Raw genomic sequence first — 27868 nt, 5'->3', positions numbered from 1 at the left:
TTCCTGGTTTTGTTACTAGTGTTTTTCATACAAGTGCTTTTGGGTGTCTCAGCAGAAAGCTGCGTTTGCTCAAGAGCTCTTAGGATCTGCACTTGGATGTGGAACTGTTGCAGCTGTATTAATAAGATGCTTATTAGCAACAGCGGAATCATCTGGTCCAGGTGGTAGAAGTTAATTTCAGAAAGCTTCCCATGCTTTTCACATTGCCCCCACTTGTTGAAACTACAGATCTGAACTGAACAGATCACATGAACAAGTTTTTCAGGAACTTTTGTATATCTGGCCTTTGACCATTAATGGATCAAAAATGTTCTTTCCTCCTCTTAACATGCTCCCATCATTCCAAATGATGGAGCCCTGGGTTTTCCATCATTGCTACCTTCTTTAACTTGTCCTGTGAAGCTCTCCATGCCAGCCTTTTTGTGGCTGGCAAGGAAAATCTATCCGTTTTAACTGCAGAGAAGAGAATGAAATCACCTGTCATGTTCTGAATGGAACAACCACTTTTGTTAAGAGGTCTTAATTCACTTCATTAGAATGGAATTAACTGAATGCTAGGGTAAAATATGATATTAATTAGTATTTTTTTACCTATTTCCTAATTTTGTTTATATCTTTGTTGCCAAATGTATGTACAGAGTGTAAGCCAGACTCTTCATAGGCTTGAAAATTCATACCTCTTCAGTATTCATCTCAGACAGTTCTTTGGAGAAAGGAACAAGGGTTGCAAGTCTCTTGTTTCTAACATAGCTTGAAGAAATTTCAAGATAAAATTCTATCTAATATTGAAAATATCATTGAAAAAATCCTTTTCTAGGAGGAACTTGCTTGAGATCCATCTTTATCAGCTCATCCATATCTGAATTAGACAATTCAGATAATTAAATTAATTTGTTTAAATGGGACTTAGCTGAATAGTTGATAATTCACTGTCCTGGTACTGTAAACTTGTTCTCTTTGGCTGTGAATATTAATCCTTTTATTCTTTGAGGTTTAGAAGATCCAAAGCCATGAGGGGTGTAAGAATTATTTAGCAGTTGCCTTCAGTTCCATTGTGCTTTATTGTGCCATCAACTAGCTGAGTCCATAAATCTATATGCTATAAATCTAATGTGGTAAACACCCCAGAATGGAATCTTAATAGCACATAAGCTTGAGACAGCTTGCTGTGAAATTCCCATAAATATCTCAGAAGGGGGTGTAGCAATATGAAGTGCATGAGAAATCAGAGTTTAAAAGAAGCAAACCAGCTGGCTTGTGTTACACACTGAAGTGAAAACCCACTTATGTGAATAAATGACATGAATAAAACATTTACATGGCTCTATTCCTAAGGCACTAAACTGCTCTCCATCTACTGTGGAAAGAGTCGTCTTGTCCACCCGTATGTACCTGCAGACAACTTTCTGAAATCACCTCTTTTACTCAGGGAACGATTTCAGTTTCACAGTAAATTACTATCAATCAACCAAGTTGCTAAGGATCAGTCACAAAGTGCAAGTGAGGCAAGTGAGAGGAAATTAGCTTTAAGACTGCTAGTGTGTCATAAACTCACGCACCTCTATGCTGGGCACTAAGGTCATGCATGTAGATTTACCATGCAGTATCAGATAGCGCTGTATGCCTCGCTGAGTTATGTTTCAGTATACATTGCAGAAAAAGCAAGTTTCAGTGTTCTGCAATATAATATAAAGTAAGTTATCAAAAGGACAAAAATTATGCCAATAGACTAAAAGGCAGCGATCAGCTTCATTGCTAATGTAGCTCTGCTCTCTTCCTGCTGAAGAGGAAAAGTCGAATTTGGCCCCAGATATGTTTTGAAGTAATCTGATATACTTTAAAGGATAGTGCAAGCATTATTTTATTTTGCCTGCCAGCAATACAATCATTGATTCACTTGCAGCTCCAGATTCATGCCCCCTCACATGATGTCTGATAGAAATACATGCCTGCTTCTTCACTATTTTACCCTTGGTATTTCTATCCCTGTTTACATCGGTGAATTTGTTTCAGAAGAGCTGAGATTTGACCTCATTAACTTAAAGTGACAACTGAACGTAGCCCAGTGGGTTTTTCAGCAGTCCACTGCAATTCCAAAATCAGAGAAGAAAATCCTAAGTCTAGATCAGAAGGAATCTCTGGAGGTCAAGTCATCAAACCTTCTGTTGAAAAGTAAATGAGAGTCCAGTCAAACCAAGGCCTGGATATTTCCAGTGAGGAAGTTTCCACCACCTATGCAAGCATGCTGTTCCGATGTGCACCTGATGATCTTTGAAGGTCCCTTCCAACTGAACTATGCTATTCTACTTACAGTATAGCTAGGACACTCTTTTTTTTCCTCAGAAAACCTATCAAAGTTAATCTCTTCCACCCTCCCACTACATTCACCTTTAACATATGGCAGCTCTGTATCATGAGACTGGCACCTATAATTAGGTAGGGCCTTGCTATTCTCCCTCCCACTCCCACCCACTGCTTACATATGTATACAGTTTGTAAGGACCAGCTGTGAATTTTGCCCCTGTAAACACTTCTTCTAGCTTTTTAACAGGACTGGGTTCCAGCTATTCCATATTAACTGTTATTTTTCTCAAGAACATTTATCTTAAATTAAATTTGCCTAAAAGACACACAGAAGTTCCCAAAGACTTTAATGTTTTGGGATGCTTTCTGTTAGATGAATTAGGACATATGGACTTTCTATCTTATATTAAAAAGGAAATGGTAATGTTTGATTTAGGATTATCTTTCATTAACTTACCTAAAAATGAGAAGCTTCACATTGAAGCACTGTGTATTTCAGTGTGACAAAGCAGGCACAGAAGGTGCTCTGAAAGCATGTCAGTATAACTGAGAGTAGAAGACAAGCAATACTTACAATACAGATTAATAAAAACACAAATTGTGTTCTGGTAGCTTTTGAAATCATCCCTAAAATCATGCTTCTAGTTTGGAAAATAACAAATTGAACTTACTTTATCATATTCTATTTCTTTTGGTTTTGTATGGGAAGGAGCCAATTCTACTGAAAGCTGGGCATTCACAGAAACTGTTTATGATTTTGTGACTCAACTAAGAATAGCAAAGCATGTGTGATAAATGAACTTCTGTAGTGTAAACAGTGAAGTAGAGCTAAAGGTATCATCGTAAATGGAAAATAAATCACAGTTGATTTTATTTAGTGTGCTCAATTGAAAAAACAAACCTGTTCCTTTTGTAAGTGCACTCTACACATCTCCTCTGCGTTACAAAGAACCCAAAAACGTAGCACGTTGATGTGTTTGGTTTTTCCCCTGCTATTTTATTCCAGTATGTATTAGTATATTGCAATATACTAGTTGACCACAGGTGATCTAAGAAGAAATCAAGCTCAATTAAAATCAAATTGTAGCAGAGGTGATCTAAGAGTAAACTGCATGTTCCAGTAAGGTTTATATTTCAGTGACTTCAGAGTAGCAAACTAAGAGAAACTGTGATCTGCTGCACTGAGCATGCAGTGGGAATGAATCAAAGATGAGCTCTGCTCCTAACTCCCTCTACAGAGGTAGACTTTTTGCTAACAAAAAGACTTACAGGTAGTAATGTGAGATAAGATGAAAATTCACAATAATTTCTAAGGTTTGGAAGTGTATTATCAGCAAATGATTAGGTTGTAGGGAATTCTGCTAGTCTGGTTTTCACTAGTTACATGACTGTAAGAAAAATAGCCTCAGATGTGCAACCAGAAAACTTGGCTTTGGATTTTATGATAACATGAGCTTGTAACACAAGAATGTTGAGACCTTAAGCTGCTTTTGGTTGGATAATTTTTTTGTTTGTTTTTTAATTTCAAGAACCAAAATGGAGAAGCATTCTTTCAGCTTCCACAAACACTGCTGTGTCCAGGTTCTGACGTGTCTTACGAGGCAGCTGTTAACATTTCAGTAAGGAAATACTTAAAGCTGAAATTACTGTTTTGCTCAAGCTTTGTAAATTCGACTGAAATCAGTGCGTTGATTTCTGTTGCCTCTGCTGGGTATTTCTGCTCTTAGCCTGGTGTGATCAAAGGTCTGGTTTTCACCTATTTAGCAACTTCTATAAATAGAGCTGGACAATGGAAAGTTCAGGCTCCCAGGAAGTTTCCCTGTGCTGGGGCATTTATGGGCTGAATCAGTACTCTTGGGATCCTGCGTCTGGGGAGAGCCATCAGAGGCAGAGCAGTGCACAGTAAGGGTTTTCTCCATGTGTGTTTCATGTGAGGCCTTGGGAGGCACTCATAGGACTGTGAGTAACCGCACTGGTTAACACAGCACTGTAGGGTTAACAGCAGCTGGCTAAAACTAGTGCGAGGAGGAATTCAGGTCAGACTTGTGAAACTGTGAGAAGTTTGTATATCCTATCACTCAAACCTTTGGGCTTATTCAGCTTTGGCTCCGATCCCATTTTTATTACTGCTTTCATTTTCAATTGGCTCATTAGTTTGTTGTTGGTAATTTTTAATGATCGAGCATGCCGTTCAGATGAGTAAATCTTGCTAGTGATAACAGACTTCTGAGATTGCTCATACATTTTTCTTAGTAGACAACTATTTTATCAAGGAATAAATAGTGAGAGTCTCTTCTTTCACTTTATATCCCTCAAGCTTTAATTACCATTAAGCCCAAACCTTCTCCCTGAGGGACATTAAAGAAAAAATAACATTTATGGCACCTTAGGACACAGTGACAAGTGCTCTCAATCTTCCTGCAGCTAAGGAAAGGTAATGTCAGTGCCATCCTTCAGGACTAGCAGCTCCTTGGGTACTTTTATACACTCTGTGCCTTGAAAAAAAGCCCACTTTTAAACCAATTTTAACAAATGGGAAGGGAAGGGAAGGGAAGGGAAGGGAAGGGAAGGGAAGGGAAGGGAAGGGAAGGGAAGGGAAGGGAAGGGAAGGGAAGGGAAGGGAAGGGAAGGGAAGGGAAGGGAAGGGAAGGGAAGGGAAGGGAAGGGAAGGGAAGGGAAGGGAAGGGAAGGGAAGGATGTTTAATTTCAAATAATCTGATTTTCATATATACAAGAAGCCTTCCCAAAATGCCTATAGAAGTAGGTTTGTATTCCCTCTTGCTCATATTGATGGCCCTAACACAAATCAGAGAGGATGTATTTCTAATACAGGAATGTTCTGCAAACCAGTAAATCTGGGATTATCTCTTCAGACTGATTATGTCAAAGCTTTTTAGCCACAGCACTTGTAGGGAGCTAAAAATAAATAGCAGGGGGTTTATACATCTATTCTTTACCTAAATCATCTGTGCATACTGTGTTTACTTACAATCTATGTCTTTCTACAACTGCTTTTTACATGCTATCTGGACTTAACATTTATTTATAAGAGTTATTTGCTAGTAAGGATTTTAACAAGAGGTTTAAAACAAACTGAACTGCTAGAAGCATGAGATGAAGTTTAGTGCAAGTTTGAAAGAATTGACTTCTAAGGTATGCAGCAGGTCAAGGCCTGCTACGGGTAAATATCAAATGAGAAAACAAATTCAAAAATAAATTGGTTCTTATTTAAGTTCAGTAATGGGTTGCTGAGAAATGGCTTGATTAAAGGCAGTATAAACACTTGAAATGGTACTGCAGGTGATAAATCTTGCATTGGCAGTGAATGAATGGATGGAATCTATTTCTTTCAGCTCCCATGATTCCTCAGGTATTGGAAGGAGTTCTGTCTTAACGCAGGTAGATGGAAAGCAGTCTCCATACCTGTAAGTCAGTGTGATGGAACTCTGACCCACAAAATCCTACTTCAGTGAATCAATTTCCATTATCAGATATTCTGTATAGCATTCCTGAAGATAAAAATGCAAACTTTTCACTTGAAAAGGTAAATCTAGAGTAGTTTCATCACAACACTTCATGTTTAGTTAAAATTATGCACCAGAAATGTGAGTACAGAAATGAGTTTTAGGTACAGTTAGTAGTTGTGAGACTTACTGAGGAGAACTGCTTGTCTTTTACAGTTTATATTAAATATGCCATATTTTTCAGCAACTTTTTCTAAAGAACGTGTATTAAGAAATTTATCTTTGCACTGGCCTGACTATAAAAACAGTGAATTTATTAGCAAGATTTTTTAAGTCAAAAGAAGCTATTTCCTTTACCAAGAACACATTATTCCAGAAGGGAGAAGAGGCTGTGTCTTGCCCACACACAGTATGGCTAGCATGCATGCTACCAATCATAGGGTGTACAGTGTTCTCACCCTCAGACAATAAGCCCATCCCATTTATCTGTCCTCACTGAGTTTGAGCAGGTTCTTTCCATTCATATGGAAGCTTAACAAAAATATCAAGCAGCTCAGACTGCTTTTCAAGTATAGGGTTTAAGCCTTTAAAAAAATAATACTCCTTTTTATTACTTACGCAAAGCACACCCTTGTTCGGGTTTATTCATCAACTTCTTTTTCTGTGAGAAATATTAATGATGAGTATTCAGTCAACTTCCTCTTATCCACAATGCCTTACTCTCTAATTGCTATGATGGCAATGTTAATACCTTGCCAGCTCGATGTGGCTTTTTTTGAGACTTTGATAGTCTGGGCTTTTCCTTGTTGCTGGGTCAGTTTTATTCATTAACAGGAAATGTTGCTAGTCTGAATCAGGAATCTCCCAGATAAGCACTCTCTCATTTATTTGGAAGTGAAACTTTCCAGATTCTAGCATCCAGAAGACTCCTCATTTTGTTTGTAACATCTCCTAGTTAGCAAGACAAAGAGAATTCAGTATTTGAAAGTATTGTAATGATAACACAAGGCCTGAAAATGGATCATCTGTCATTTCCTGTTTCAGAGATTGGTAAGCCTTCTAGATTGCTGATGGCATTTCTTTTCTTTTTTAGCCACGTGACACAGACAACATCATGGATCCATCCTGTAACAAGCGCATTAAGCTTGCTCTGCTCTGAGGATGATGACGATGGAATAAGAGAACCTCCAGGATCCAAGAGCCACTGAGGGCATCTGCTGACTGAAAGTAGTTTGTCTGATTTCCAAACATTAGAGAGAAGCAGCACACATTTTATTCTAATGTTATCTCGTAACATAGTAGTACCCAGTGACACTTCTCCCCATGAAGTCCAAGGGGGTTCTGCTGTTTATTTACATGGCTTTATTTTTGGGTGCCTCAAAATATGCAGGCACTGCAGAAGTTTCTCTTAGTCCGTAACTTCCCCAGCTGTGTAGGGATCAGTTGTGAATCTTAGGACCCAATTCATTACTTCTGTAGCAGCATAACTCCACTGACTCAAAGTGAAATTTTCTATTGTCACTGACGAGCGTGACAGCCATTGGACACTGTGATAAATTCCATCTGATGGTTTGCTGAAATATGCAAGGTCTGCTTTTTTTTTAAGACCAATGCTAATGAGTGTAATGCAGATGGATGCCTTTTGTGTAACTATTGAATAATCTTATTTTTATAGAAGAAATTTGTGAATGAGTTTTGCTAACAGAAATTTGGCAGTTACAAATTACAAGTATTGCAGCCCTGATTACTTTTAAGGTTGGGCTTTAGGAAAATGAATCTTTGATAAGCTGTCAAACAAAAAGAAGCAGTTTTGGTAGAGGACACCATACTCGGTCAACAATATGTGGCAAGAAAGAAAATTATTCTACTTCTGTACTCTGCTAAACTGATACATACATGCATCAAATACTTCAGTAGAAGCTGTGAAGTTTCAAGTACAATGAAACCTGTGAAACCACCTCCAGGATCAGCAGAAATCAGTCACCTCCTCAAAACCGGTCTTCAAGTAGAACAAAATCATTTTGTAAACACTGGTGATGATTTAAAGAGGATAAAGAAAATGATGGGGTGCTACTGCAATCTAAGTGAACAGGTTTCGCTGCACCTGAGTAGCACAAGATATTTTAAATCTCATTATTCACAACAACATATGATGCTAGCTTTATATATATATGATTCAGTGCTATATTTTTCTAGAGACTTTGTGTATGTATTTTATATATATATGTATATGGTAGGTGTTGACTAATAAATGAAAGAAGGATCTGAAACTTTGCAGAAGCACTGATGAATCTCCCAAAGGAAAACCCTATTACTAAACTTCAGGCCAAGGAGAACAGTACTGTAACAGTGTGAGGAAGGCACAGGCTGCAACCTGCATTTTTTGAGGCACACACTTAGGACTTCTAAACCTCTCTGAAATGGTTGGGAACCCTTCTCCACTCCAGCTCTCCTCTGTTGGCCCATACAAAGAAATGAGGACTTGCAGTCACATTTTTTGGAGGTCTGTCTCCAACAGATGTGGTATTAAAAATCCAAGCATCTAGAAGAATGTACCAGGGATGCTCCAAAAGCAATGCCTCCTGTTGTATGATGTTGGCCCATGATGTCAGAGGCAGATGTTGGTGGTATGGCAGTAGAGGCCCAACCTTTCTGCCAATATTCCCTTCCATTTTGTTGCCATATGACAGATGGCAGCAGAGGGGCAGTCTGACATGGAAAGGCGTATGCAACAAGTGTGAAATTGAATTCCTCCAGGTAGAAAAATTTTTTTGGAGCGAAGTCACCTCTGCTGGTACAGATTTTTACAAGCGCAACATGCAGGCTACTATTCATTGCTGGTAAAAATGTATAGCTCACAGTGGTGTCTACATTGAAAAATACTGTTTTGTAGCTGAGAATTTGTTGTCAAATTGTGCTCACTATGTTTGTTGTGTTTTCCGTGGAAATAAAGAGGAGGCATTACTTTCAGAGCAAGCTAGGTGTCTAAAGCCCAGACTTCCTCCTAGTTCTGGTATCTGTGCCATACTCTCCATCCTTAGCATTGCAGAGCTGTGCCAAGTCAGGCACACAGTGGCTGCTGATCCTTTTGAATCTAAAATAATATACAATTTTTAAAAACCCAAGTCAAGTCTCTTCTTTGAACAGCCGTGCAGCAATCTACTGCATATGGCCTGTGAGCTGTAGAGCACATCACCAAATGTTCTTCCTGTAGGAACAAAGTGCAGCTCATGAAAGTTTTTTTTGCAGTCCTTGCTGGAAGGAGATGTCAGGATACACTGAATAAGCAAATAGGAAAAAATGTTTTGTACTTTTAAGTAGGTCAGAACCACGTTATCCATGAATCTACACAGGTGGATTAGGTAGGAGTTTTCTCAGCAGACCCACAATAGCATATAGTTCTGAGAAAACTTCTCACAACAATAACACCTGTGCTTCACTCGTATTTTGCTCCAGTGACCCCTATGTGCTTCGTGGTCTCCTTTGTGTTTCCTGAGAGCACAGTGTGAAAACACAGTGTGTGCTTCAGTTTCAGTTGAGCACTCTAGATGCATCATTATTTAAGTACCTTTTCTGAAATGGCATAGACTTGTGACCCATAAACTGTACGTGAGGTTCTAAATGCCTTGCAATATTTCCTGTAGCCTTAGAAGTCATTTGGATGCTTTATGACAGGCGCTTTCAGTTCATGCTTCCATGATAGCCAGACTGCATATAGACTCCAGTTTTCCAGTTCTGCTCCAGAGAGGTTTGAAGCTCCACTTGACCCTCACAGTCTTGATTTATTCTGCTGCTGGCTTTTTGACAGCTAGTTGAGTGTTCCTCATAGGAGAAGCTATTTAGGGGCAGAAGCTATGGATCAGGAAGACTTCATCAGAAGAGGCTTTCTAGAGACCTAGCAGCAATTTAAAACTGTCCTTCTGTTGGATCAGCTGGAGGAGGACAGCTATGTACATACTGCTTGCCCTTCCTGAGGAGCTGGTAATGATCTCTTGCTCTGAGAATGCAATGCACAGCCTGCTGTGCACGAGAGAAGAAGAAATCAAGGCACAATGCTGGCATTCTGCCAGCTCTGCTTACCATCTCCACCCCCAGATGAGAACATTTCAGAAACATGGAGACTGTTTCTTTCTCTTATAAATTTGCCTAGAAATTAAAGTCATTAGAAATAGATCTCTGCATCTATCTAGCTTCTTCACTGGTAAGCATTACCTCTTCAGAAAATCCGCTAGTTCAACTGCTCTGCTATTGAGGCTACATTTTCATACCTACAATTTCCAAATGTTCTAATCTATTTTTGTATGCTGGCATGCTTGTTTCCTAGGATATTTCTCTGTATCTCCCCTTGTCTCTTCCTTTCTGTGAAATATTTTGTGAAATTATTTTGATTGAACTGAACTATGTATATTGAGAAGATGGTTCTAGGATAACTTTAGAAGAATTTGTAAAGAACAGTTGTCAAAATATACAGTGCTGTAAACAATGGCTTCCATTCTCACTGCAGAATTAAAAAATAATGTGGACAAAAAAAAAAGTGCACTTCATAGCCTTTAAAGTAATGAAAGTACAGCTTTAGAAAGGAATGGCCACAAGGCCATAAATAATCCCTGTATCTCTTATTTACTTTTCATATAAAGGTGACACTGAAAAATACTTCTGGTACCTGAATATTTGCACCACTCTGCCCTTCAAATACCACAAATACTGTAAACTTTAAATGGCACATTTGCTGTCATCAAAACAAATAGCTTAGCACAGATACCCACATTGGCATATTAGATATTCAGCTTTGCAGGTGCTAAGTAATTTCCTTGTAACACTACTCAGGATGTCAATAAATCAGATGATTCTTTCATCAACTCCATGCAATAAATATATGCATGCATGCATGCATACGCAAGCTGGCCATTCTGTGAATAAATGTTCAGGCACCTGTGCTGGCAGGAGCACAGCCACACTGCCTAACCTGTGCTAAGCCACTGGTGTTCTACAGGCAGGCCAGTATAATGGCTGCCCTGCCAGTCTTCTGCAGTAAAGTGTGCAGAAAAGATACAGATGTGTAAGCATATACATGGAGCCTGTATAGATCAATCAGGAAGACAGAAACAGTTGCTATCTGTGCACAGATATTTAACACAAGGCAAGGGTCACAACCCACATTCACATGGACACAACCTCACTTAGAGCCTTCAGGATTCACACAGGTTTGCTTTAGTATGAGATTCTGCACTGAGAACTTCCCCTTTCAGTTCTCACATAGTTACCCTCAAAGGGCGATTCTAACTCCTGAGCTAACTTGAAATTTTGTTTCTGATTTAATTTAAGGTAGAACTGTGCAAAAGTCACTCAGATCAGAATTTGCAAAAAGGACACTGAGTTTTGGTGCTATGTTTGAAGTAAGCATTAATGTTTCCCAGGTAGCTTCTAGTGCATTTCTTGAGCTGAGCAAGAAACATGAGCTTAGACTTCAGCTGCTGCTAATGAGTACAGCCACCTCCGTTTAAATAGAGGCACCTGTCAGCTCACACTGGTACCAGCTTTACAATGATGTTTAGCAGCTTAAAGAAGTTGATGGAGTTAATGGGAATTAGGTACCTAACCTACTTAGATGCTGCTATAAATGCTGCTAGGCATGTTTAGGTACCTAAATATCTTAGTAAGTCCTTCTACTCACAGCCTACAACGATACTGTACCAAAAATCAGCTACTAATGAATAAAGCCTGCCCTTTGTCCTCTGTAACTAGCTTTGCCTTTCCCTGGGGATTGATTTCACATAATACTAAAAATACCAGCTGTCTCACAGGTAGTACCATCCAGGTTCTTTTTGCATTTTTGGTAGCTTGATTATTCATTGCTCATTCCAGACTCTTCTTTCAACACATAGTGGCTAATGGTGCCACGGATCTAGTAGGTTGATATTTTTTGTAACATTCTTTTGAGATAAATTAAGAATTAGAATGGGAAGTTAAAATCTAATGACCAATACTGATTTTGTCACCATGGTATGGTACCCAAATCAAATTCAAACTAGTTAAAACTGCTCATTCAAAGGGAACATATGGGAAAAAAAAAAAAACCCAATGCACACCTTCCTCCCAGTTATGCCCACTTGGGAAGTTATCTGGGAAGTTAGTGTATTCCCTGCAGAGTTTGCCCCTGAATCCATAAGGCCGTCTCTGATTTTGGATTCCTGCTTTCAAAGAGATTCATCCCTTTTAAATTGCCTCAACAAGAGAATTGGTAGTCTGATACCATTACCCAAAGATCTCTTGAGTAAAAGAAACTATGGCAAATCAGCAGTTCTGCCACAGTTTGGATAAGTTTCTCCCTGCAGTTTGGTGCAATTTCACCCTGACTCCTAGAAGCCACAAATTCATCAGAAATGCCTTAATCTCTTTTAAAGTACCCTGCTCTCTACCTATTAAGTCATCATTTCCCTATGGTCCAATTATTATCATTAAGAACATTCCTTGCTCTTGTATGTGAATTCTCTAAAACGTGATTAAGATATAAAATGATGTTTGTGGCCTAAAATAAAAAAGTAATAGCATTGATACGGGAAGGAGATGACCTTAGCATTGGGATTCCTTCTCATGTTTTCATTTTTACTCCAAAGAGGATGGTAACAAACTCCAAACTCCAAAAAGGAATGGTAATCACCATTCCTTTCCAACTACAGTGGCCTCAAAAATCTAAGAGCCCTGAGCTCCCCAGGGATTGTGGAGCTTTCCATCCCCAGGCAGCAGGCTGAACTGCGTTTATTAATCTCTAGCCCGTGCCACCAGGGACTCTAACATTAGGTACTGTAATTAGTCACCATGGGGGTTACAAATTCCAAGTCAAAGACAACTGTACATAATTGATGTCATGGCATGAAGAGGAGCTGATGAGCCCATTAAGAAAGCTGCCTGTCACTCTCAGAACATCCTGTTCCTTAAAATTAAGTACAGAAAGTGTTGTAAATGATAAAGGTGCAGAGGAACAGGAAATAGGACACCTGCAGAGTTAAAGACTGATTGTCTTATTAGTTGGCTATTTGGAAGATGCAACTGAAAGGAAGCCTCTTATCATTAAAGGAAAATGTGTAAATGCAATTAATCTTATCTTGTTCATTTCTCTGCTCATCTTTGGCATGTAGTACAGTCACTTTAACTTAAGTTCTCAAAAATACCTATGTGCTTAACTGGTTACAATTTTATGTGCTGAAGTAGCAGCTAATATGGGCTACAGTGCTCCAAAAACTGTTTAGATTCCAGCAGCACATCATATTTTAAAGACAAAATGGCGGTAAATGCACACCAAGAAGAAAGTCCTGTGGCTGGCTGAAGATAAGTGCTGTGCTCAGAGATGTTTGGCTCAAAGCTCTGGAGTCCATTTTAGTCAGATTTGTTATAACTGCTTGTCCTCACTGTTACGTATACACACAAATTAACCTAGTTACAAATTGATACAATTTCAGGGAAGTGAAGGAAAAGACCTCAGTAACTTCAGCACATTCAGAAAATACAGATTCCTTCTCAGAAAAAAATTTCTCAGCCTGCAGGAATGAAGTTTTTCATGGCACAAGAGAGTTCTACACGAGGTCTCTGTGGTGAGGGATGATTACTTCCTAGGGAGGTGATAAACACAGTAATTAGCAATTTGATTTCTGATGTGGCTGAGAAAAATAGTTCTCCACTTAAGGAGAAAGATCTATAATTTCTGCTGCAGACAAGTTGGAAAGGTAAGTTGAGGGACATGGTGCTGCTGGGGGTGGAAGCAGTGGCATGCAGTAATGGCTGACTTTAGTAGTTCGAGTTGCTGATTCCAACATCCACCTGCTGTACTTCTGCCCTTCTCACCATCACCTACCATGTTTCTGAGGGAAAGACCACAGCTCTGACACCTCCAAACAGCCTGCAGTAATCCCAAATGCCTGCGATAAGAAGCATGGCTCTGCAATTGAGGCTGAAGGCTTTGAGAGCAGGGAAGGACAGTGAGTCAGCTGGATGTACGTGCATTACGCCATGTCCCTGCCAGGGATGGAGCCTAATTGGATTGCACAAATGCGACTTCTGTGTCTCTTGATCAGAAAACCAAATTAAGCCTCAAGAAGTTTCAAACAAATCCCTACCTGAAAGATTGCCTTGAAAAGAAAGTGCTGATAACTTGTGTTATTTCAGCTTTGCCCTAGAACAGAAGTGAAATGAAAACTCCAAACCAAAACTACTGCTTTAGAACAAATAAGAGAAGCAAAGCACAAGCAGCAGATCGGCTGAATTCCTGGGTGTACTGAACAAAATCAGTCATGTGATAATGACAGGATTTTCTAGAAGACCTTTTAGGCATGCAATTTCTGTATTAATCTGTTCAGAAGTCCCTAGAACATCTGTTTCTTCTCTAAAATGGGAGTAACAGCCACTATAACAGCCACTTTTTACAGTGCAATGACAGCTACAGATGAAAGCATGGTAATTACAAGTGGTGACTACTGCTTGATGAAAGATATTTTTGAGAGCTTTTCTGTCAAGATTTTTTTTAATCTGCGTGCAGATTCTGGATATGAACCTCAGCCACGACTGCAGTTCATGCAATTCTGGGGGAGGAGAGAGGATTAAAATCATAGATTACAGCAGGATCCAGCTGGATTCAAGCCTCCTGAATCCAGGTCACAGGCAGGCTAGGAGCAGCTCCCACTGCCCATCCTGACAAGCACTGAGCAGGCAAGGCTGGGCTGTGCAGCCTGCACTGCACTCCCTGCACTGCACTCAGTGCTGTGGCCTCCTGGCAGGGCCCAGCAGCTCCTCCCCTGCAGCGTATGCCTGCTGGAGAAGAGCTAAATCAGCAGAGTTTTGCAATTTTGAGAGGAACTCTTCTAAGTGTTGAAGAAAATCACAACTCTTGTTGTCTAGCATAGAACTGGAATGCTTCTAATTATTTTTTTTTTCCAGAGTTAATTTGTAAATTCTCATTAGTGCTTTCTGTGCTGATGCCTGATCATAAGGGGGCCTCTGAGTGCTGAAATGTGTGTTCTCTAAATAAACCAAAAGTGCAGTGTTTTGTGTCTGTAGCTGCAGTGTGTGTCAGAGTTACAAAAGCTCATCCCAGGAACATGTACATATTTTAGTTTTTGTAAAAGCTTACCAGCAACTTTGAGAACAGAACAGCAAACCTTACATTTATACTAAATCCAGTGTTACCTTTTCAGAAAAGACATGACAGATCCTTTAGGACAGAAATATAGCGTTTCCACAGATTTCTTTGATTCTAAAACCAGTCTGTGTGGCAGTGAGATACAATACCAGAGAAATTTCAACAGCCCAGTGAGAGTGAACTGTTTCAGCAGACACTGCTCATGAGCCACTAATCCCACAATAATCACACCTTTGACTGCCTTCCAAAGAGCCTCAGTGCAACTCTTAAATAAACCGGGGTTATCTATGGGCATTCCAGAGCAAGCTGTGCTTTCTTGTAGGCCATATGCACAGAATTTCTGTTCAAGCCAGATTGATCCTGTAGCATAGGGAGAGCCTTCACCTCTGATGGAATGAGGACAGCTCAGCCCCAGAAAGCATTCGCAGCCTGGAAGGATCACGCCCTCTGGACCTGGAGAAGTTCTCAGTAGTTCAGGATTCTTTAAGAAGCAGAAATCAGCCAGCTTGTATCCATGGTATCTAACGAGGCAACTCGTGTCACTGCTAAAAATACAAACCTGCTTGCAAAAAGTATATTCTAATAAGATCTGCATTTGTACTGCATTTGCACAACAAGCTTCTACTGAGATTCCAGTTGTTCCAAATGCTAATAGTGCGTAGTGACAGCTTAGAGGAGGAGGAGACACAGGTGTAAAACAGCTGCAGCCCAAGGAAAATCTATGCTCCTGGTGCTCTGCCTCTGCCTTTCTCTCCCACCTGGAAGCACCTGGGGTTAAGCACTGAGCAGGAAACTGTGCCTCTAACAGCATGCAGCCCTAGACTGGGCATCATCAGGTACTGCTGAGAGCTCAGCAAATCAGTGAGGAAGCTTCTCTTTGTATATCTTCAAGAGCTAAATGCAGTAACAGCCATTCAAAGTATGTGCTCCACGTAGAAATGAGTAACTGAAACCTCTCTGACATTGCTAATGCTTTCAGCTATTAGGAAAATAGTAATGCCACCTGGAAAGAAATACAGCTGCAAACGGGATAACCATTAAATAGCTGCATGCCAGATTATGGGGCTCTTTCCTGGGAAGTAAGAAGAGTAGAGCAGAGAAGCTGAAAGTTCCTAGAAGAAGCAACCAGCATCATAAGGTAAAAACATCAAATCAGGCACAACTCCATTGACAATCTGGAATTTGCATCAGCAAAGAGCTTTGGATGCTATTTGTCTGGCCTCTACAGAGCAAAAGGAAATTAAAAAGAAAAAAACAAAACCAGAGCTCCATGCCACTGAAGCAAATGCAGAGATATCACTTGGTTTCAGAACATGTTGTCTATCCAGCTCATATAATAAGCATAGATGCCAACTCTCATCTGGCAAAATGTTGAGAGATGAGTAACTCTAGTGGAGAAGAGAGGACTGTATTCATCCCTGTTCTGCAGGTCTAGGCGATACAGACAGTTGATTATTGTTTTGTGTGTTGTCTTTTCTAAATTATGTACTGAATTCCTAATGATTTTAAAGACAACTAGCCAGCTTTTTAGGAAAGATACATAACTCTATCATCACAAGAACCTGGTTCTCTCTCCTGGTTAAGAAATATCCCTCTGCTTGCAGAGGGTGGGAAAAAAAAAGTCAGAAAAATGAGTTGGTTCAACATTACATAGCTTTGAAAAAATATTAAATTGATAGACAAGCACTTCTCCATCTAGATTCACAAAACAGGAAATCTAACAGCTTTGGTATTCTTTGTATGCACCATTGTATGCCTTGTAATCCTGGTAATACGGAAAAATAAATTATATTGTATTCCATGAGCATCTCCATTACCATGTATCTTTTTTAAGCTTACCAACTTCACAGTATATTAGATTTCAGGTTAAACCAACCTAGGTTAGCTTAAATGTGTAACAGTGCTTTATTTAACAGTGAAGTATGGGTAGACATTATTCCAACATTGCTGTGAACATCTGTTCTGAGTTACCAAAATTCCAGCTGAAAAACAAATATTTCCACTATAAATCACCCAAAACATTATCCGGAGTGTTGTAACAGATGCGAAATGATTCTGGCTCACTTCACCCTGTGGTTTGGCTCTTCTCTTAAAATCGCTGAGAATATATTTATTTACACACTTCAAGAAATACACATTTGAAATGGCTATTTAAGCTTACTTAGAACGTGTCTGATGTTAGTTCAAAGCTAATGGGCACTTGAGAGACTATTCTTATTAACTACAGATGCTGCAATTTAACATAAACTCTGTCTACAGCTTCCCAAATAGACCTGCTCCAGAGCAATCCCTAGAGCATTATCCTGCTCAAGTACTCGGAATGCTTCGATCCAGCAGCGCTTGAACTGGTGACTTGGAGTTTGTGCAAGGGGGAGTACTTGGGTTTTGATTCTTTCTATTCTGCTGTGCTTTGGTGTGTGCGTTTGTTTGTTTTTTTCCCCATTGTTATGCTGCTATTCATCTTTAGTTTCATGAGCTAAATGAATCAGAAGTGATGTTGACTTAACGGGGATAAAAGAAATCAGAATTGTTTACTAAGCATTAAATTTGGAAAAAGGCTTTGAAAGAGGCTTCCTGGTCAATGGTTTCAGTTTGTGAATAAAATGATCTGTTTAAGTAGATGCTGTAATTCCATACTTCCAGGTGTTTAACTGCAATAAGCTGCATCTGAGCAACTCTAATTAAAGACACTTCCCCTTCTAAAAAACTTTGTAATGTTAGAGATACGTCAGCCCAGGAGAGAACAGTAAGTAGCACCAAAACCTTACAAGTGGGAAAGAAAAACGTCTTTCGTTTATTCCTCTTTCTTTTCATGCTATCCGGTTTGGTGGGGAGTGGAAGAAACAATGCTGTGTTTTGAGGATAATGTTTTGTAGTTGCTAATGATTTTCTGTCCTAAATGCTTGGAGGAAAACTGCAGACTAAATTTAACAGTGCCTTTTATGATGGTTGGGAAATGGGAGCTGCAGGCTAGTTATCCAGCCCACAAACAATAGGAACACATGGTCCATCCAGAGACACGATGGCAAATGGAGTACTTGAGGGAAGTAAAAGAGAACAGCTTACCCTGCCATTGTGACTGTGGCGTGTGTTGGACTGGAGTTTTCAGAGTCTGCGTCAATGTGAACGGAATTCATTGAGAGGGCTTCAGCCGTAAGCACTCGTATGAATCCCTGTCAGAGATTTCCAACTTATTATAAGAGTGGACAACCACATCCTCTAAAGGCAATTTGTTAATTAATGCATAACAGTAAAGAAATTCTGCCTATATTTAAGCAGCATAAAGATGTGTATTTAGCTTAACAATTCTATTTGTAAGGAGATTGAAATGTGTATTCTGTATAAAAGACTGCAGGCTGCATCTCTTTTATGGCATTATATATTTGCTTTATATATTGTTAATTAGGCCTAATTTAGGCCTTCAAAGAAAAATCTCATTAAAATTCTGATTAGTGATGCTGGCAAGCAGCCATCTAAAAAGCCTCTATTTCTTCCTTTGATAAGTTTGAAACAGCTATAGCAAATAGTATAGCCTTCTTTCTTATGTCAATCAAAATGATGTATTCTCCAGGTCAAAGCCATTTAAGGGAAAATACAGGAGGACATCTTTATTTCCTTGCATGTGTGTTGTTGCATAGCCATAGAATACTGGTTATGTTTATGCCCTTTGGCAATTAAAAAAAAATAAAAATAAAACCCACCAGTGCCTATGGAAATGCTACACTACAAGGTAATTAAAGATTAAAACAAAATGAATGGGAGTAAGATGAATGCAGATCTGTTTTAATATGAAACCAGTTATGTCTGATGATTTCAGAATAGGTTGCTGCCCAAGGCTTTCAGTATAGCTTGTAGTCTAAATGCCTGACCAGGAAAATATAGAGGCAAGAAAATCTTTAGTCCAGATATAGACAATTATGCATCCACATTTCCACATATCAAGGCTGATAACTTTAAAATAAAATACAACATTAAAAAAGTCAAAGGCAGAATAAAGCAATGAAAAGCAGTAATTCTATGGTTTCTTGTGTCTGCATGAACATCAAAAGTTTGTACAATGAAGCTGTAAGCTACCACTATTACTTTTGCATTTCATTTAAATGCACAAAAATAGTTTTACGAAACTGAACATGTTTGAAATGGCAACTGTTATACATCTCTCTTAATGTATTTTTTTTTTCCATACATGTCTGTCCTTATAGGAGACATCAGTAATTTACTCTTGGTAGATTAATTATCTACTCGTCTACTCTTTCAGAAGGCAGCAGGACATCTGCAGGGGGGCTGCTGACCACAGCTGAGGCAGGAGTACTTGCACTGTGGCTGCCCAGGATCTGCTGCTTGCACTCTGAGCACAATTCCCAGTGTGCAGCTGCTCCATCCTGAGTCACAGCAGGCAGCAGCCCCGGACACTGCTAAGGCAGAGCCAACAAATGGTTATGGGAAAATACCTCCACTTCCTTTTGGTAAACACTGAGCATACAACTGAAATCCAGATTTTGGATGCTCAGTATTAGTAAAGCTTTTTCAATATTTGGAAATGCATTTTAAAAATCCAAGTTAATCTTTAGAGATTTAATCTGTCTCACTGTATCAAATAAAGGAAGGAGTTGCGTGTACAAAATGCAAGGTACATTTGCCTCTTAAAATGGTGGTTGCTGTACATTTCTGTGTTGCTTTATGGTACTTACAAATGTAGATTTCAAAACACATGAAAAGTCTGGTAGACACACTCAGTATATATATTCTAATACTCAGATAACAACAACTAGTTTCCAACTGATTGTTTTTATTTATGAGAGATTAAAAATAAAAAGGCCATAAGAGAGACATGAGGATAGATTTTAAGGAAGGGTGCTGCAGCCTGACCTTGGAACTGAGAACCTTCTCCATTACTGCATATAACTGAGTGGGAAAACATTTTGGGGTGGGAAGGAGGGGTGGAATGAGGGGGGAAAATCTCACCTGCAAGCCTTAATGGATCCAGTCCTTCAGGATAAACTGCATACAGGTTAGTAACGAGCACTCTTGCACTGCTTGCTTGTTCTTTTAAAATGTGTGCTGTTATGACGATTCTTTCATAAAAAGGCATAGCATGACTTCTAATGCCATTGTTTGGAAGGCTGATTGTTGTCTGCAGGACTTGTCCCAGTTTTCCAGCAGGTCAGGCTTCCTTGAGAACGTAAAGAGGTTTATTGTATTTCTAGGTTCTTAATAAATACCACAAGATTAAAAACTGGTTTTCTGTAATTTTTTTAAGAGTAAGATCTGGGAACAAGGCAACTGTTACAGAACTGAGCCCAGAAGTACAGACAAAGGAATCCCAAGCTTTGGGCAGCTGCCTTGCAAAGTCTGGAGCCCAGGGCACTGGTCAGATTTTAGTGGGTGTTCAGTGTGAAGTTTTACAAATCCAGATCTGATAAGCCTGAACATGAAGAACACTTGAGGCTAAATTCTGCCTGACCTTCCCCAGCACCATGCCTCTGGCAAGCTTGCTGAAAACAGCCATTTGAAGTCAGAGAAATCTGGGTCATTGACTTCACTAGAAACTCTGAATAAGGATGAGATGCTCACCTTTCACTCCTTTCTCCCGTTACAGCTCTGCCTGGGGATGGGATGTTTCATTCTCTGCTTGTGGGTGCTCTTCTATCTCCAGTAAAACCAGCGCCAAGTTCCAAAATCAAACAGCCTAAGCATGTAAGAACAGCTATTTCTAACTGCCTTCCTGCTGCACGCAAGCCAAAAGTGAGAAAGGAATAGGAGCCGAGCACAGAGAAAGGATCAAATTGTTTCTCCCACTGGCACCAGCTGGAAGTTACCCTCGTTCAGATCAATGTCCAACTGCAGAACAGGCCAGCGATGACTTTGTGGCTCGTCTCAGTCCAGCTGTGTCATCTCATTTCACCAGCTAGTCACACCTGCAGGGTCTGAACAATTCCCCAAGGCACCAAGGGCACCAGGTGTTTGAAACAGTCCTGAGAGGCTGCTTAGTGCTTGGTGAGGCTATGGTTGCTTTAAAAAACATAGCAAAGTATTTATTCCAAAAATGTAGTCATCCTTGAGAGTAACACTCACTGAGTTCAAACCAGGTCAGCTGTCCAGAAAAGTACATGTATTTGATCTACTGTCACGGTCAGGACTGACTGTAAATGTTGGCAGCAAAAATGATCAATCTTTCAGCTCCCAGCACATAAGCAGTAACTGGTTATTTTTCTGAGAACTGGAATGGCTCTTGGCGCTGCCCCCAGATTACTTCAGAGAACTTCCTCTGCCATCACCCCAACGCTGTTCCAAACCTGTCTCTCCCACATTCATTAAAAACCTTTGAAAAAAAAAATGAAATAATAGAAACGGAGGGGGCAGATCGTGGTTCCTTCAGCACAGGTCCTGGCTCTCAGGAGCCGTGCGGGCGCAGGGTTGGGATGTTTCTGCGTGCAGCTGGGGCTGCGTGCTCCCCTTCAGGAGCTGCCGGCTCTGGGCTCTGCCTGGGATGCGGGTGTCTGAACGTAAGCGTTTGGCTTTCTGTGCATCTCTGGGTAACGGGTCCTGCCGGGCAGATGGAGGTGGACTGACACCCGAGGCTAAGCTGGGGGTGCTCTGCTGTTTTACAGCTAAAACAAAGGTTGAAGCCGCCGTCCCTTCCGCGTCTTCGTGCAGCCTGCGGGAGGGCGGTGCCAAACCGAGGTATTTCACCACGGGGAACGGCTTCTCTGCACGCTCCCCAAACGCCGCTCTCCTGCTTATGCATCCTCCCCGCTACTTTTGTAATTTTCTCCCTCCCCCCCAAAAAAAAACCAAATGTATTTAGAAGACAGAAGCGGCAGCCGCTGCCCGGCTCGCAGAGGCCGAGGTGCCGTGAGGTGAAGCGAGGCGAGGCGCCACGCAGGGGGCGGGGCGGGGCGCGTGGAGCGACCGTTGCGGCGGTTCCACGCTGTGGCGCTGCTGCGGGAGGCGCGCGGAGCTCCGCGTGCTGCGATTGGCCCAAAGTAGGTCAGCCCGCGCGCTCACGTGATGGCCCCGCGCGCCCTCCTCTCCCCCCCCTTCCAGTGCTGCTGCGGGGCTCGCGCCCCCAGCTGTGCTCCCGCCGGGCCCTGCAGGGAGAAGGGCGCCTTAAACGTCACCGTGTCTGCATCCTAAGTTGTATTTCCAATTGACTTTGCTAGGAAATAACTGCACGGGGGGGGGGGAATCTTGGAAGATTTGTTCTTAACTTCCATGTGCGTAGGTTGCTCCGAAAGTAATGCCTCCTATTTATTTCCATGGAAACTACCAGATAAGAGCTGCACAACAACGCCGTTTGATACAGCACGTTTTCAACTTCAAGGCGCTGCGTTTCCTCGCGGTCGCCAACGTTAGTTGTGCATTTTTGCCAGCGATGAACAAGAGCTGCATGCTGTGCGCGTAAGAACCTGCACCAGGAGGTGAGACCCTCTGCCCCGCTGCTGGAACGCAGCACAGCCCTCCCTGTGCTCACATCCCTGCTTGGTCTCCATCAACATTCAGCAGGCATCGATGGACGTCAGTGGGTGCGATTTTTTCAGTTCCACCTCTTTGCTCCGTTTGCTCTCCCGCGTCAGACACCGTTCTGTCGGATCTCCGCTCTGCTGCCATCACAACGAAATGGAGCGGGATGTTGGTGGCAAGGTTCAACCTCTGCTGCCGTGCCAACATCTGCCTCTGAGCTGGGGGTCTTAATAGATGAAAAACTTAACATGAGCCAGCAGTGTGTCCCTGCAGCTCGGAAGGCAAATGGGATCCTGGGCTCCATCAAAAGACGGGTGGCCATCAGGGACAGGGAGGTGATTGTTCCCCTCTACTCTGCTCTTGTGAGGCCCCATCTGGAGTACTGTGTCCAAGTGTGGAGCCCCCAGTACAAGAAAGACAGGGAGCTGTTGGAGAGGTCCAGAGGAGGGCCACGAAGATGATCAGGGGGCTGGAGCACCTCCCCTATGAGGACAGGCTGAGGGAGTTGGGCTTGTTCAGCCTGGACAAAAGAAGGCTGCAGGGTGACCTCATTGCAGCCTTTCAGTACCTAAAGGGAGCCTACAAACAAGAGGGGAATCAACTCTTTGAAAGGGTAGATAATGGCAGGATGAGGAGAAATGGTTTTAACTTGAGGGAGGGGAGATTTAGGTTGGACGTCAGGGGGAAATTCTTTACAGAGAGAGTGGTGAGGTACTGGAACAGCTGCCCAGAGAGGTTGTGGATGCCCCGTCCCTGGAGGTGTTCAAAGCCAGATTGGATGGGGCCCTGGGCAGCCTGGTCTAGCATTACGTGGGAAGGTTGGTGGCCCTGCATGTGGCAGGGGGTTGGAGATTCATGATCCTTGAGGTCCCTTCCAACCCTGGCAATTCTGTGATTCTGACATCGTGGGCCAACGTGACAAAACAGGAGGCATTACTTTCGGAGCAGCCCTCGTACCTCGGTCACGAAGAGGCTCTGCAGCACCCGTCTGATGACAGGGCTGGTGCATTCAGGTCCCCTGGTACCTAAAAAAAAACCCTGGTGGTTTTTTTTTTTTAGTATATTTTTGTAGAAAGTGCCAATTCTGCCAACAGCCACAGCTGCAGCTCTGCTCTGTCCTCACGCCCGCAGCTAACCTGCTGCTCACCGCCGCGCCGTTCCCGCAGTGCTGGCACAGCTCTCCTCTGTCACTTCACCAACTCCTCACCATTCATTCCATCTTTACACCATGCAGAAGCAGCGCTCCGTACCACAACCCCACGAGCGCTGCCCCTCTTTGTCGCTCCCTCCGCGACTTTTGCGATTCGAGCTTTCCAACGACAGCAGTTTGGCCCTCAGCGCTCCGTACCCGGCAGCGTCCCGGCCCGCTCGCACGCTGCCCCGCCGCTCCCCATCGACACGCCCGGCCCGGCCGGAGGGACCCGCAGCGCCGCGGGCACGGCCGAGGGCTCCCGCGGGGTCACGCGATCACGCGCAGCGCGCTGCCTTCCGGTTACCACGGAAACGGCGCCGGGCCCGGGGCGGGCGCGAAGAGCGCGACGCACGGCCAGGACCCGCCGCCCGCCGCCCCGCCCCGCCGCATCGCGGACAACGGGCGCCGCGCGTGCCGCTGAGGGGGCGCGGCTGTGGCGACACCGCCCCGGGGCGGCGCTGAGGGCGGGGGCCGCCCGCCTCAACCCCCCCCCCCGCCAATGGCGGGGCCGCGCCGCTCGTGACGTCAGCAGCGGCAGCGCCTGCACATGGGCGCGCGGCCGGGGCGCGCGGCGCACAGCGGGAGCGACGGTGCCGGAGGAGCTGCGCGGCGGAGGCGCTTCTCCCGCTCCCTCTGCCCGGCGGCCCGCAGCCGTCCCTCGGCCCGGCCCCGCAACGCCCGTTTCGCCGCGGCACCGCCGGAGGAAGGCTGAAGGAGCCGCTGCCGCGCAGCTCGCCCCGAGGGAAAGCCCACCATGTCGCGGCCGCTCCCGCTGAACCCCACCTTCCTACCTCCCACCTACGGGGTGCTGAAATCCCTGCTGGAAAACCCGCTCAAGCTGCCGCTCGCTCACGAAGACGGTGAGGCCTCCCGGGCGGCCGCGGCCCCGCGCTCCCCCCGCCGCCCCTCCGCGCCCCTCGCAGCGCGCCCCGAAATGGCGGCTCGGCGCCGCTGCCGCCCCGCGCGGTTCGGTACCGGGACGGCTTCGGTGCGGCGCCGGGCGCTGCCGCCGTGACCCGGCGCTCGTCCGCCGCCGCGGTGGGTTGCGAGCCCCGGTTTGGCTGAGGACCCCGCAGCGCCGCGGGAGCGGAGAGCCGTGAGGAGCCGGAGGTCCCGCGGAGCCGCGCGCCGTTCGGTGCGGTGCGGGCACGGCGCTGCCGGCTGCGTCCCTTCGGGGTCTCCCAAACGTCTGCGGGAAATCGGGTGTTTCCTTACAGCTCTTCGTTGTAGGGGCGGGTAGGAAACATCGCTTGAACTTTTTTTTTCTTTTTTACTTTGATTCTACTCTCGAACATCAACGTAAGGCCAGTGAGGCTTTGCTGCTCTGAGTTAGAAACTTTAAAGCGTTAATAGCGTTATTTCTTCAAATGATGTGTTTTGTAATTTGCTGCTGAGCATGAGGCCACCTTAAAGCAAGCAAAATAGTTATTAAATTCGAGGACTACAGGAGTGGAACCTTAATTTTTTAAGTGTGACCTTATAACAAACCCTTCAGGTTTAGGTCAAGACTGTTCCTTTCCAGCAGGATACAGCAGTATCTCCCAGCTTGCTGTTACTCACATGCTGGCTTCAAATCCAAGTGTGCAATGGGATCCTTAACTAAAAGAAGCAGAAAAAACCAAGCGTGGCTGCATCCAGTAAAGGTGCTCGGTTGTCACGACCCTTCCGTGCTGCACTTAACAGAGTGAATCAAGGGAACTGATTTTATAAAGCTAATACTCGTTTCCCCTGCAATCTTGGCTGTAAGAAATAAGGAGTGGTAATATTTTAATTACTCAGCTCTTACATCTTTGTTATCTGTTTTGTTTAAGCATTCGGTAAAGAAAAAGACAAAGAGAAGAAGCTAGAGGATGACAGCACCAGTACCACAGTCCCTCAGTCTGCTTTCTTGGGCCCGACATTATGGGACAAGACGCTGCCATACGATGGAGACACTTTCCAGTTGGAATACATGGACCTGGAAGAGTTCCTTTCAGAAAATGGCATTCCACCCAGCCCAAACCAGCACGAGCATAGCCCACACCAGCCAGGTCTGCAGCAAGCTACCTCAGCATCCCCTTCTGTCATGGACCTCAGCAGCAGGGCTTCTACTTCAGTCCACCCAGGCATGGTGTCGCAGAACTGCATGCAGAGCCCGGTCAGACCAGGTAAATCAGCCCTCAGAGCTTCCTCTGGATCGTGGCGTGAGTCTCCCTCCCCGCTGTACATCGTTGCTTCTCACTGTATGCTTGGCAGGCAGTTTAGAGAGGGCTGATGTGATTTGTGGCATTTGTACTCAGAAAAGGAAAGTAGCTCTAGGTATTGTTAAGCTGCTCCATAGGGATTCTTGCTTAACTTATGTCAGGAAGCTGCAAGAATTCCAAGAGAACTTTCCTGTTGTCTGTTCTTCTTTGGTAGCCTACTAATAGCAGATGAAAAACACACAAAATAGTAATGTGTGTATGCCATGATGTGAAATGAACAGGGAGAAGGACCATTAAAGTGGGTGTTATTTTTCTTACCCATATTTGAGTTGTAGCCTTGGTAATTATTTTTTTTAAGATAATCCTTAGACCATGCTTCCTGTTTGAAACTTTGGATGTGATCTTATTCCTTATTGAGTATAGTAAAATTTGCCACAATAGGTGGAACAAACTAAATCTTGTAACTGCATTGTAACCTTTTTAAAGTAGCATACACTGAGTACAGCTGTCCAGAGTTAACATGTTACACCTATGGTTACTTTTAGTTCCAGGCAAAAAAAAAAAAAAAAAATTGACATGGAGCCAATTTCTGAGCCTAACACATGTTTCAAACCTGCTTGGTGTCAGTGGAACTCTTCTATTTGTTTATTAATGCTTCAAACAGTCCCTTTAGAGACACCAGTGCACATCTAGAGTAACTGCTCTGGCTTGATACCAGCACGGCTGAGATCATGGCCTGGAGAATAGTGTCAACTTTAAAGTTCGGAAAACATGGAGCTTTGCTTTTTTTTTCCCCCGAAAAAAAAGTCCAAGGGTGACTTATTGTGCTCTTCTGCTCCCACAAGGTTTGCTGGAGCAAAGCATGCTCATGGGGGCAGGAAACCGCTCCTCTCCACTCTGCTTGATCGCTTGCCACGCTGCTCAGCGTGCGAAGTCATTGTCAGAGTCATCTGATAAAGAGGCGAAGTAAATAAATAGAAGGACAAAAGTTGTAAAACAGGATGAAGTAGAAAAGTCTTAAAAGTCTACAACATGCCTTTTTCATTAAAAAGAAGTAGAGCACCCCCCAGAGCACCCCAAACCTGTCAATAGAGCCTTTGGCCCTAAGTCGCGTGTGTGTTGGGTCATGGATTTTGTTTACTTGCTGTACGTGGATTTTACTTCATTTCTGTATTTCAGTTTCAAGGCATTTCTTAGTTAACCAGTAACTTGTGAGCGCTTCCAATGTTAAAATATATCTGGAGTTGGCAGGAGTGGAATATAAAACAAAATCTCGCTTCTCCCAAGCGAGTTTTTAAAAATAGTGCGGGTATGCTACCCCATTTTCTGTCACTTGTGCATTAAAAGCAGACAATCTGTCCTCATTCTTCTCAGGGGAGCCTAGTTATGGGCCAGGCTTTTAATGATCACCTGTCAGAATTTATTTGCGATCAGCTGCCTGCACGGCTTATTTTCATCTCATTGATTTTCGGATTTTTCCCTGAGCTGTTTGCAGCTTGGGGTTACTAACTTCTCTCACTAGAAACTGTGTGCTCCTTTATTGTTGTGAAAGGAGTCAGGTCTCTTGGGGCAGGGGAAAGCTTCTGAACTTGAAGGTATTTTTTCCCCGTGCCATATTGTCTTAAGAGTAATACAATTTTTTTATTAAAGTTGTTTTTTTTTTTTAAGGGTAAGCTCATTCATTTTTCTTAGCAATAACATTTTTTCCCCAATTGCGGATAGGTTCTGTGCTAACCGTAGTGGTGTTAGTTGTCCAGTTGTTGGAATATTTTTGTGTTGTCATGGGAAAAGTCCAATCAATAATCTGTTTTAAGGTAAGATAGTATTTATCTAAAAAGAAATCAGTAAAATAAAAATGTCCGTGTTAGGTTGTCAAAAAGTGCTGGGGTAAATATGCTGCCTTGAAATATAAAAGTTTGTCTGAAGGTAATCATTAAAATAATTGCACTGCAACTTCTTGGTGAAAGCCCTATGGTACTTTTAAAAACTATTTTAATAAACTTACATGAATCAAGGTTTTTTTTTTTTTTAAATTGATGTGAACTACTGCTTCTCTGTGCATAGCTGTTTTAATTTGTACTTCTGGAAAGAAAGCAACAACAGAGTCTAAATTACAGTTTCAATAAAA

At 42.8% G+C, this 27868-nt stretch overlaps 2 protein-coding genes and 1 long non-coding RNA gene across 15 annotated transcripts in view; 2 read left to right on the top strand and 1 right to left on the bottom strand.

Annotated features, from left to right (window-relative positions):
- STXBP4 (syntaxin binding protein 4) overlaps positions 1-13340 on the top strand; it is a 58744-nt gene extending 45404 nt beyond the window's left edge. For all 3 annotated transcript variants that reach the window (XM_031598715.2, XM_090121740.1, XM_090121742.1), the window contains one exon: positions 6862-13340. In XM_031598715.2, coding sequence (XP_031454575.2) covers positions 6862-6976 — 115 coding nt within the window. In that variant the 3' untranslated portion in view covers positions 6977-13340. The remainder of the gene's footprint in view (positions 1-6861) is intronic.
- LOC116232411 (uncharacterized) overlaps positions 1-23904 on the bottom strand; it is a 46830-nt gene extending 22926 nt beyond the window's left edge. For 3 of the 11 annotated variants that reach the window (XR_016459033.1, XR_016459031.1, XR_016459040.1), the window contains exons 1-3: positions 20476-23899; positions 19867-20074; positions 17968-18074 (exon numbers count right to left, since the gene is read on the bottom strand). This is a non-coding gene — a long non-coding RNA (uncharacterized LOC116232411). Of the gene's footprint in view, positions 1-5727; positions 5814-17967; positions 18075-19866; positions 20075-20475 lie in introns of all 11 variants that reach the window. The other 8 variants (XR_016459035.1, XR_016459036.1, XR_016459032.1 and 5 more) reach the window with 6 other exon arrangements.
- A 211-nt stretch (positions 23905-24115) lies between these two features.
- The window catches only part of HLF (HLF transcription factor, PAR bZIP family member), a 33790-nt gene continuing 30037 nt past the window's right edge, over positions 24116-27868 (top strand). The window contains exons 1-2 of the mRNA XM_031598717.2: positions 24116-24417; positions 25369-25704. Coding sequence (XP_031454577.1) covers positions 24312-24417; positions 25369-25704 — 442 coding nt within the window. The 5' untranslated portion in view covers positions 24116-24311. The remainder of the gene's footprint in view (positions 24418-25368; positions 25705-27868) is intronic.

The sequence above is a fragment of the Phasianus colchicus genome, chromosome 20, assembly GCF_987193195.1.
Source record: "Phasianus colchicus chromosome 20, bPhaCol1.hap1.1, whole genome shotgun sequence".
NCBI classification, from domain to species: Eukaryota; Metazoa; Chordata; class Aves; order Galliformes; family Phasianidae; genus Phasianus; species Phasianus colchicus.
The sequence above is the reverse complement of the archived record's forward strand: the minus strand, read 5'-3'. Positions and strand labels throughout refer to the sequence as shown.